The sequence below is a fragment of the Otolemur garnettii genome, unplaced genomic scaffold (genome assembly GCF_000181295.1).
Source record: "Otolemur garnettii isolate 467f Iridium unplaced genomic scaffold, OtoGar3 scaffold00002, whole genome shotgun sequence".
NCBI classification, from domain to species: domain Eukaryota; kingdom Metazoa; phylum Chordata; class Mammalia; order Primates; family Galagidae; genus Otolemur; species Otolemur garnettii.
In genome coordinates, this window is record NW_003852397.1 from 42609819 (window position 1) to 42622026 (window position 12208).

The 12208-nt window shown below is 31.0% G+C and overlaps 1 protein-coding gene across 2 annotated transcripts in view; it reads right to left on the reverse strand.

The window, feature by feature from the left end:
- The window catches only part of TOP2B (DNA topoisomerase II beta), a 72031-nt gene that overhangs the window by 12987 nt on the left and 46836 nt on the right, over positions 1–12208 (reverse strand). For both annotated transcript variants that reach the window (XM_023513791.1, XM_023513787.1), the window contains exons 21-28: positions 11745–11976; positions 9915–10049; positions 8852–9052; positions 7487–7682; positions 7250–7341; positions 3985–4140; positions 3758–3841; positions 939–1133 (exon numbers count right to left, since the gene is read on the reverse strand). In XM_023513791.1, coding sequence (XP_023369559.1) covers positions 939–1133; positions 3758–3841; positions 3985–4140; positions 7250–7341; positions 7487–7682; positions 8852–9052; positions 9915–10049; positions 11745–11976 — 1291 coding nt within the window. The remainder of the gene's footprint in view (positions 1–938; positions 1134–3757; positions 3842–3984; positions 4141–7249; positions 7342–7486; positions 7683–8851; positions 9053–9914; positions 10050–11744; positions 11977–12208) is intronic.

Sequence of the window (12208 nt, forward strand, 5' to 3'; positions counted from 1 at the left end):
GGAGACTACATGAAGTAGAGAAAAGAGTGCTGGGAACTAAACCTGACAAGCGCCAACTGAAAAGGAAAGAAGCCATTTTTCTAAAGAGAAAGGTAAGCCTGCATGGAAATGAACCTGTGTGTGGTGGAGAACTAGGTGAGAAAACAGAAGAGAGTGTCTGCTCTCCTGTCAAAATGCTCCTGTGCTTCAAACATTAGCTCTGTACAGAGAACTCTCCAATCTCTAATTCTAGCTCTTAGGTTTATTTCCTAAACTCTAATTAGACTGAACCTATATTCCCAACTACATAGTGGACTTACCTACATATATATCCCCTGAATTCTAAAACCAACCTGTCTAGAAATATTATCCTCTCTGACTATCATGCATCCTGCTTCCTCTGCTCTCAAGAATTTTTCTGACATTTCCTTCTTCTGGCTAACTCTGGCCCATACAACTCAAAGATAGGTAGGTCAGTGTCATATTTTGAAAAATCTTAAATAGCACCCATCGGTGACAATGACATAAGCTGTGACTAGTTAATTGTTTAAGGGCAAAAAACAAACAATAAAACACAGTAGCTTATTTTGTAAGCCAAATAGACTTTTTCTACTAATTTCTCTAATTGATCATGATATAGAACTAAGTTTATATTTTAAAGTTGATATATTCATTCTTTTTCTTTTTGATTTTAAAATTTTAGTATAGAAAAATGCTAAATGGAGTGTTTCTATCTCTCATTTTAAAAACTGAATTAAGTAGCTCTTTATGCATGTGTGATCTTTCACCAATGTCGCCCTTCTATTAATCAACTGCTCTCCAAGAATCGTTTCCTATCATCACTGAAATACATCAGAAATAAAGCATGATTTAAGTACACAGTGAAATTGATACTCATATGTGTATCTCATTTTTGAGGTGGAGTCTACTAATGAACTAAAACAGGAGATGTATCATACCTTCTTCTTCTTTAGCAACTTTTTGCTGGCATCTGCCCTCATGGCAGTAATTTCAGGAATTATCCTTCTCCCATAAGGTGATGGCATTGTCTCTTCCAACTGAAGTTTCTTCACTTTAGGTTTGCCAACTTTACCTTTTATTGCTTTTCCTGACATTCCAGCCAGAATATCTTCTCGTTCTTGAGCTTCCACTTTCTGAAGTATAATTATAAAGGGTGAGCAGGCCATAAACAACTTCTTAGAAAAGATGATCACTACTTCATAAATAACTGAAAGATATTTTATTCACTTGCTAAAGAATAAAGCTTTTCTTTTAATTAATCTAATCCAAGATAAAGTAATGGAGGGAAAAAAACAAGAATTTTAAACTGGAAGATCTAGATTGTAATCCCAATTCATCCAACCAGCTTCTCATTTGTATACAAGAGATACACAATACAAGAGATAATGTGACTAAATGGGCAAATAGTCCGTTCCAATTCTAAGATCCCATGATGTATAACACAATCAAGACCTCTAATAAGCCAGTATCATCAGAATCCTAGCAAATCACACATAGGCAGTTCTGTTAACAAGTATGAAGCTATTCTTTTCTATTGCTTTAGATACATTAAAAAAATATGGAAAAAAGTTCATAAATGTATATTAAAGTTAGAAAGCATGTAAAACTCTGTTAATATAGTTAAATTAAACTTAGAAGGGTAACAATAAATAAGCATATATTTATGATTAATTGCCATAAAGTCTACATTTTCTAAAACTATATCTTCAAATAATTAGCAGGCATTGATGGTCGAAGAGAAAATGACATCTGTTTAAAGATTTTTTTAAAAGATGTTTGTAGCATAATAGATTAAAAATAAGGTAAGATTTAAAATTAGACAGAGCTGAATTTCAATTGGTCATGTATAGCTGGGAAACAATAGATAATTTTCAGAGTACCTACCATGTGCTAGGAATTTAAAAACCCTGTAGTCCCCATTTTATGGCTCAGAACTGGGTCTCAGAGAATGAGTAATTGCTCTTAACTGTAATGATATAATTCCTCTCTAAGTATGTTATTTAACCTCTCTAAACTTTAGTGTCCTTTTCTATATAACAAGTCAATAATAACTTCTTTCATTGAAGGTGGTGGTGGAGGCTACTCTGAGCATTACATAGAATGCACTACTGGCATATGATAGATATTCAATTACAGGTATCTTTGGGCTTTACATGATATAGAAAGACATGAAATTTAAATCTAAAGATTTTTAGATGTTTTAAAAAAAGACTTAGTTGTTTGGACCTACTTTGCTAATTATCAAGTAATAAAATGATAAATTATATCCATACTCAATACTAATATGAAGCCAATAGATAACTACACGCCCACAGGAGAGTAAAACACTCTTAAATTCAAGTGAGTGGGGGAGGCGGAGAGGGTGGTTGGTAAACTATCACCCAATAGGCACCATGTAAGGGTATAGAGCACATCCCCTGGGTGAAAGGCTCAACTACAACTTGGACTTTACCTAACAAATGAAAACAGTGTAACGTAATCATTTGTACCCTCATATTAATTTGAAATTTTAAAAAATGATAAATTAAAAGTAAAAAGAATATTCTTCACTAGTATTATTTTGATAACTTTTCAATAGTGAGGATATTTACAGTCATAACAAAAAGTTCCCTACATTTCACTATATTTGAGATCAAACTTAAAGCAGTATCAGAATATCATTAGTATTAATCAGGAATAATTTTCCTGTCAATATATGTATGGTTGATTTTTAATGACTATTAATTTTTAATGAATAATATAAGCCAGCAGAAAAAAAGTATCCCAAGTTTTTTAAAAATCTAATTAATGAACAATATAAGAAAAGCACAAATCAAGAAAAACTTATATTGTGGCACCTGAATGATCACTGAGTGCTATTTATACAATAGTACTAAAAATTTCAGAAATTCTTTTAGGCAACTAATATACCATATTGGTTTTTTTTTTTTTTTTTTTTTGGTTGTTTTATTTTTTGCAGTTTTTGGCCAGAGCCAGATTTGAACCCGCCACCTCCAGTGTATGGGGCCAGTGTCTTACTCTTTTGAGCCACAGGTGCCACCCTATACCATATTGTTTTTAACAGTACTAACTCTGACACAAGCCACAAAAATAAAACTCAAGAGAACATAAACAAAAAAATCAGTGAAACAAGTAAAAAGCAAAAGTAATATCACATTAGTAATAAGAAATAGAATTTTACCTTTTGTTACTCAAAATTAGATGCTCACACTGCTACCAATAATTTAGTTCTAATATTTTAAGTGGTAATTTAAGAAAAAGTTTACATTTTATATTTTTTCCTCTACATTTTTTCTTTTCTTTTTAAAATTAGAATTATACTTGGAGTAAACTAGGTTATAATACATAAATATTGACTTTTCTCTGTTATAAAACTAAAAAGACTATCATTCTACTCCTAAATTTAAAGTGCTTATATTCAATTACATACACATATTGGTCTTACCTCCTTGTAAAAAAACCCAATAAACCATATCAATTAGCCAATTTAAGTAACCTAAGAAATTTTAACTAATACAAAAGTAGGATTTAATTTATTCTAAAATTTGACTCCACAGCCATTTATATTCATCCGTATCAGAAATAACTTTTCTTTGTAACTTCATATAAATTGAAGTTTAATCCTAGTTCAGCTTACAAACACATTAACCCTCACAGAGCTGAAGGAAACATAAAAGATAATTTAATTTTAAACACTTTCATTCTTATTTCATAAACATTACTTTTCCAAATATATTTTAATAGAGACTTAACCTACATCCAGTTCTTCAACAAATGCTGCTAAATCTTCTTTCCAAAGATCTGAAGGAGATTTTCTTTTAAGATCATTGACCTCTCGCCCCTATAATAAAAAAGTAGTATAGTTTATACATTTAATAGTTTTTAAATGTATAAAGGGTAAATGAAAATAGTTTTTTGGAAAAAGAAAAAGATATAGATAACACTGAAATACTTTCAAATTATTTAACCCACAAAAGTTCATACTTTTGCATCTCTTTGTTTAATCAGTTCTTCAACTTTTTCTTTAGTAAGAGACCACAGAGACATATTTAAAATATAATTAAAATCAGGGCCTGAAGGAGTTCCTGAATCAGAGGAACTATCATCATGCTGGTTTTGTGTTTCCTCCTCTTCCGCTGCCTGTAAAAAATAATAAACTTCATATTAAAATCCTGTATCAAATTAATGTTGAATTTTATTGAGTTAAAAATTCTACAAGTGCTACACTGTCAATGTTACACCTCAGGGTGGCAGGGTTATTTTAGATTACTACCTAATAAAAATGTATTTCTGTTTAAAATTTTCTAAAGATACACAATGTTGAGAAGAAATAGTAGAATCTGTCCCTATTTACCCAGGAATCTCATGAAAAATTAATGTTTTCCTCAGGAACTAAGTAACAAAATGAGAAGATACCACATCTTAAAATTAATAGAGTGGCATTAATGTTTTATTACTGCATCTTGTCATATTTTTACATTGGTAAGTGAATGAAAAATCTGAATCCCAAAATAATCACTTATGAAAAATGTTTTACAATAATAATATGCCATGGTACATTCACTTACTAAAGATGAATTATTAATAAAAATTCTTTCAAGTAAGAAAACTTATGTAATAACTCAATTAATTTAAGAATTTAAGAGTTGGTGAGTTAGAGTAAGAATTATCAGGGCTTTGCTAAGCTCTTATTTGTAAGTTTTTTCCCCATAGAAACAGCTCCAACAAAAAAATTCTCTGTGCTAGTATTAAATTTCAAAATACAACAAGTTTAATAAAAGTTATTTTAGGTGAAACCACCTTTAAATTTTTAAAAATAACAACAGCCATTAAATAAAATTTTGTCTAAGTTGTTTGAAGTACTCAGATAATATCAAAATGACTTTTCAAGGAGTAAAGGGATTTTAAAAAAAGACTGAGTTAACCGTGATACTCCATAAACCAAAAAACATTCACTTTTGGAAAAAGAAGAAAAAATAAGCTTTACAATCTAATCCAATTTTTAAGTAAAACAATGTATATATACAAAGTAAAGTTCTGGTATACTTTAGAAATAAAAAGATAAAAATTAAAATTACAAAGCAAGATGTTTCATTGTATAAACAAAAGTATAAGTTCAATTAAGTAATATTAGCCAAATAAGGAATGCTGTTGTTGACAGATGATAAAGTATCTAGGTAATTTATGACAAATTAATAATTCCATAGTTTTTAAAAATTCTTCATAAAACAGTATGTTGCTATGGAGTATTCAGATTGTTAGACTACTATAAAAATATTATCAAGGTGTCATAAAACCCTATTTGAACTCACATTTTAAAAAATCTGTTTGATCTAGGTTTTGATGACACCAAAGTACTATTAATGAGTGCTCTATGAATATGTCTATCTATCACTGTTTACAAAAATATGACTAAGGACACTTTTAGAAATAAAGAAAAATAAACTTTTCAAGTTCTAATGACAGAATTTCATTTCTTATGATTAGCTGCTTTATAATTTTAACACTCTTCTCCAACTCTGTGTTAAACAGGACACTCTTATATAACAGCTCTTTTTGTTACCTGAACCCTGTCCCTCCCCCAAAGTGTATACATGGCCAAGAAGCTAAATAAATTTTGATGGTAACAATGCAATCACTGAAAGCAAGCTAGGCTTTACACCCATGTACTCTACTTCCATCAGAAAGGCATTTCCAAACTACAGACATTTTTATCTTCTAAATTCATTAGCTTACTAGCTAATTTCCTTGAAAGATACAGTTTAAACCAATAGTGAAACAGAAGGGCAAGTATTGTATAAGCCATAATTTGGGGTTTAACAGTATCTATCATAAAGCTCACTAATGTGAAAAGAAAGTTCTTCAATCATTCTAATTCAGAATGTGCCCCATCATGTCCTTCCCCATTTTCTTCAAATGATGAATAAGCCTATTATCTTAATTTGTAATTTTAATATGTAATTGTTATAAACCTTATTCTAATTTTATTCTCTTTAATATATAGCTTTTATTCACTTCAAAATTAAAAAAGTTTAAATAATGTAAACAACAGCAATAATGTTTCAATGTAACTCAATGAAGAACTACATGATGGTTGAGAACTTGGGTGTAGAAAAGTTTAAAATTTCAGTTCAAGTTATAATAATAACTATTTTTAAAGATGTTAAATAAATTATCAGTATCATATATACACAAATAACCTAATTAAATATCAAAAAAATTAATCATTTCAAATTTCCTCCTTTTCTACATTTTTGTTCTCAATCACAATGTTGTACTATCCTTTTAAATTTTTCTTTTAATTACATACAACATCAAAAAGCTAATTGAGGGGAATCTCAAAGTTTCAATATCCCACTAACAATTAATATTAACTACTTTATTATCTGAAATGGACAACTTAGTTAATAAAACATCAGACTTTTAATCTGAAGCTCCAGAATTTAAGGGGCCAGGCAAGGTGGCTCATAACTGTAATCCTAGCACTCTGGGAGGCTGAATCTGGTGGACTGCCTGAGCTCAGGAGTCTGAGAACAGCCTGAGCAAGAGTGAGACTCCATCTCTAAAAAATGGCCAGGCCTTGTGGCAGATGCCTTTAGTCCCAGCTACTTAGGAAGCTGAGGCAAGAGAATCACTTGAGCCCAAGAGTTTGAGGTTACTGTGAGTTATGGCAGCACAGTACTCTACCTAGGGTGACAAAAGTGAGACTCTGTTTAAAAAAAAAAATCTAAGCATGGGACAGAGCACATATTTGGTGCTCAATAAATCCCTCCTATATGAATGAATATTTTGTCTCTAGTTTTCCCAGCATTAACTGAAACCAAATTAAGTGACTGGTGACTGGATGCCATATTGTGACCACAGACTTAACAGTTTAGAAATATTTTGAGTGCTACCAGTCTAGTTCCCAGATAGGATACACACACCTCACAAAAGCCACCACCACAAATTAACACCCTTTTAATGGCAGGCTCAGAAAAAAAGGCCAAGGAGACTGAGCTACCTTCTCACACCTGGAGTCATTTCTCCAGGCTCTGGTTGAGTCACACTGGCAAAGTGCTTTGTGGTGGGTGTGCACTGCAAATTCCTGTACTGTATCTGTTCTGTGGATAAACAGAAGACTTCAGTCTCCAAAAAGACAACTCAACACTTCTAGCAGTACTACATTTAAAATTTAGGAGATTTTTTTGTTTGTTTTGGAAGTTGTTTTTAAAAGCTTCTCTGAATGTCTTTTTCTGCAAATGATTACCTTTTCTTGTGCTTCTTTCCAGGCTTTCACTGGGTCAGATTCATAACCTCTCTGGACTAACATTTGAATCAAATCTTTCTTTGACCTATTCTCTATGTGAGGGAAAAATAAAGTTAGGATCAAGAAAAGAGATTCAATTTGTATTTGTTTATATTCTACTGATAAAAATGTCTTCTATTAATAAAGTTTTTTTTCCATTTTTAACTAATGTTCAAATTTTTTAAAGTTGCATCTTACCTATAGTAATTTTCCCTTGTATCTTCTCTAAAATGAAACGGGCTTGATTATTAAGCTTTGTAGATTCTGCTCCCAACATTCCTACAAGCCACTCCTTACGTAAACCGTAATAACTTAATCGTAAATCAAAGAATTCTCTCAGAATGTCTTGCACAGTTTCATACTTCTTCAAACATCCCATATGATCAAAGAGTACCTAAGCAAAATGCAGTTTTTATAGATTACATAAATCTGTACTGGACATCTATAGTATTTAAAGTAACTGTAATACTTATATCCACACAGACTATCCCTAAGCATTAAACACAATTAAAACTATTAAAGCACATTTCTGAAAATATCCCTTCAGTGACTGCAAGAAACCAATAAATTCAATTCTCAAAACCATGAATATATTTAAAATAGGAATAATTTTGAGAGGTAAAATAGGTCTGTTAAAAAAGAGTTCTTATTTAAAGCAACTATAAAGCTACCCATGAAAAACTGTTTTCTTAGGTTTTATAGACCATGTATCATGTAAACATATTTTATCTCTAAACTTTAAAATATTACAGCTCTCCCTCCCTGATATATTCAAGGGATGTGCATTTGCTCCCCTTTCTCTCTTATATAGAAATCACTGTGCTATGATTCAGTCACTCAGACCCACTATCTGTCCTTTTTCTCTTTCTTCCATCAGCCTTTCTTAACAGATTGTGATACTTTTTCATAGCCAGTGTGCTACTGCCAGACTTTTTTCTTTTACTCTTTTTTTTTTTAATGTAAAAGTTAATTTGGAATGAAACCTGGGTAATCATATACATTGACTTTCTAACTTCCTCCTCAATCATACATAAGCATAAATGGTTAAGTTTAATGAAGCTGATTAATGAAATAAGTACCCTATAGTTAAAATGCTAATAGGGATGGGCATAAGACACATGAAAACTTTGCAACAATCACTCTTATAACTTTTAGCCAGTGTGTGTGAAGATGCACCTTCTGTGTTCAAGCCCAGATGCATAAACACAGAGTTGATGGTAAGGGCAGTTGATAATAGTAGAATAAAGGAATGTGCCCCTAGACTCTTTAGCAAATATGCAGAGGAAAAATTCATTCAGGCTTACTATAACTATTCCCATCATGAAACTAATTACAACAATCCAACTTATACATGCAATAAAGATTAAAATAAAAGCAAATCTAATAAATTACCATGAAATTACAAGTAAGAGTAGTTTGAAGTATAAAACCTTTATGCAACCCAGCAGCTTCTGCTAAAATTCATTCAGGTTTATTATAACTATTCCCATCTTGAAACCAATTACAACAATCTAACTTATACATGCAATAAAGATTAAAATAAAAGCAAATCTAATAAATTACCATGGAATTACAAGTAAGAGTAGTTTGAAGTTTAAAAACTTTATGCAATCCAGCAGCTTCTGCTTGCGCTAGTTTCTCTTCAGTCATTTTCACCACAAATTTCACAGTTGTATCAGTATGATATTCTTTGTAGTCAGAAATTAATGCTGGTGTTTTGTCTGTTCCATTTAGCATAGGTTCTAAAACCTGTTCTTTGTACACCTATAAAGATTTTAAAATAAGTAATTCTTTTCATGATACATTCTCACATCCTCATACTGCAAGTTACACAATCTTTTAAAAATTCTCAGCTTCCGTTTGGGGAGAAAAGGAAAGCTCCACTTCTATTGTCTCCTGCCTAATCACTACAGAAGACAATACGTGGGGATCTTGGCAGTGAACAAAAGATATACACGAGTTACAAACATCCAACTTACATATACAACTTACATGAACAGAGGCTATTACAGTAAGTCCCTGAGTTATAAACATCTGGCTGTCATAAGTTGCACTTGTGAACGAAGGCTATTCTAGGTAATGGGTAAATGTACCTGTTCTAACTTAAATACAAATTCAGTTTCAGATCAAACCTACAGAACCTATCTTGTTTATAACCCCAACACTGCCTGTATAAGGGAATGATTCCGATTTGCTCATACTCCAAATAGCAAGATAAAGGATAAAAGAATAAAGAAAATGACATCACCTAGAATTAACAAGATATGACATGCATGCTTTTAGATATATTAACATCTGATACTCACATGAATTTATTGACCATATTTATAAAAATTCAAAACACTATTTCTTATTCTATGTCTTTTATTTTAAGGTAAATACAAATAGTCTCTAAAAAGGCACTCACCTAATGTAAGTCATACTACATTATTTAGATAGGTTTAAAAACATTTAAAATACTATTTGCATATTCAAAGTACAAATTCAAATGAGTAAGTAAAAATATATATGGGAATTTTTAAACACTATACAGACTTAGGACAAACAACAATGGAATTCATTCTTACCAGAAAGAATTGCTTAATGCAATGCCCTTCTTACAAGCAATTCACAAAGGTATACTAACCTGTGTCCAAGTTCTAACTGGAAGCTCTGTTATTTCTACTGTGTTTCTATCCACTACAAATATTTCGCCACTGACTGCATACTGGTTTTGACCAAGTTCTTGGATTGTGCCTTTAAAGTTTTTGTAGTTTGGAAGCTGCAGAGAAAAACGGAAATAACTTAAAGTCTTGATCCCCTCTTGAATGCCAGCACCCTATTTGAATGCCCTTTAGTCTATAGTCAGTATACTGACACTGACGGATTCACATGACAAACTGAATTCCTCATCCTCTACTGTTTCTTTCCAAATAATCACTCAACCTTTGAATTCATAGCTTCTTCTAACATAATCCGAATATTTCCCAATCTCTAACTCTTAGCATCTTTTTTCCTAGTCTTCCTAAAATAGTATTTTTTTTCAGCCTATTGCCTCCATACCTTTTTCTTCCCTAGTTAATACATCCTTTCAATTCAAACTCCTTGGTCCTTACACTGAAAGCCTTCCACAATCTAGACCCAATCTAATTTTCTACTTTTTCCTCCATTGGCTTCTCTTGCAGAACCACTATTCTTCTCCCACATTTTGCTTGAACATTTTGAATATTCTCACTTTCACTCTATCCACCAGCCCTAACACATATTTAGCCTACCATCTTATTCCATTCATTTACATAAAACTTACTTATCCTTTCCAACTGAATTACAAGTGATCTCTCCCCTTCTAAAATTTTTGTTACTATCACTAAGAAATTAGGAACATAGCATAGGACATTTCTGTTGGCATACTGAGCAACTATTAACATCTTTTATCACTGTAAACTTCAAGTCCCAATGTCTTATCTTCTTGACAAAGATTAACTTTTTGAAGATAAAAACCTTAACTATCTTGCCACTTAGCACAGTGTCATCATACAGCAGCCACACTAAAAGCATGTACTGATCGAATATACTAGCTTAAAACTCTAAAACATATTTTTAAAAAATCAATAAAATATATGCAAAACAATTTAAATAAAACACCATAATCATAAAAAGAAGCTTGATGCTTATGTTAGAAATATTTTGAAGTACTTTAAAGTATTTAAGGGAAAAAGCGGAACATAAATCACATTCATATTAATCTAACTTTTATTTTAAAATATAAAAATGAAATAAAACTTTAAAAAAACAAAATATTAACAATTTTTTTCTATAGAATGAGTTTATGAAATTGTTTTTCCTCTTTGCTTATCATTACCTACAATGAGCATTATCAGTTTTAAAATTTAAACTATACTTTTGCTTTAGTATATTATGATAAGGAAAACTTTCAGGAAATATTCAGTTATGTGGAAAAGAAGATCATTTACTTGACAGATTTTTCTCAGAGGTGGTTTTGAGAACAGATCTGAATATAGTGAATGATGTAAGAAAAGGACAAAGATAAAAAATATGGGGATACATTAAAATATACAAAACAATGTGTTCTTTACTTGGTTATTTTTTACAGTAATAAAGTACCAAATACAATGTATTTTTAAGCATCCTTATAACTCTAATAAGACCGCGTAGTTGAAGAACAAAAACAAAGTAACATAATTTTAACATAAAAGGCTTATTCTCTATATGATTTAGAAAAGTAAAAGCCTGAAATATGGGGTGTTTTTAAATTTCAATAAACAGTTTCTCCTCATAAAACTAAACTCTAGACTCATTCCAAAGTTTGTATCTTTCACTGTAAGCCCATATGAGATTATAGTCTAGCTAGGTTTTTAATGTCTACAACATGTTCCATTACTTTTTAAAATCTCAGTAGTTTATAAATTATCATTTGTTAAATAAACAACATAAGCAATAGGTTCCAAATAATTACCATGGGGTGAGGATCCAAGCCATCTAGCATTCGTCTGACATTGTTCACAATTTCTCTAGCATCATAGTTAGGTAGTTTACAAGCCCATCCAGTACCAATGCCCTCAGCACCATTTATTAAAACCATGGGAATTATGGGAATATACCACTCAGGCTCCACACGCTGATTATCATCATAGAGGAACTTAAGCAAGTTATCATCCATAGCAGGAAAAAGTAGTCTTGCTAAAGAGCTAAAGAAAGGGTTAAAAAAGAAAATGAAAAAATGTCATGAATTTAGGAAATAAAATTTTATACATAATTAAAAACTACATATCAAAAAATCTTTTAAAATTTATCTAACATTACTACATACACATTTCGTTCAGGCACAAGGCCATAATAAAATATCTAGAATTTATTTACGTATTTACTTACCTAAGTTCTTTAATACTGATAAATAACTTTTTTTTTTTTTTTTTTTGA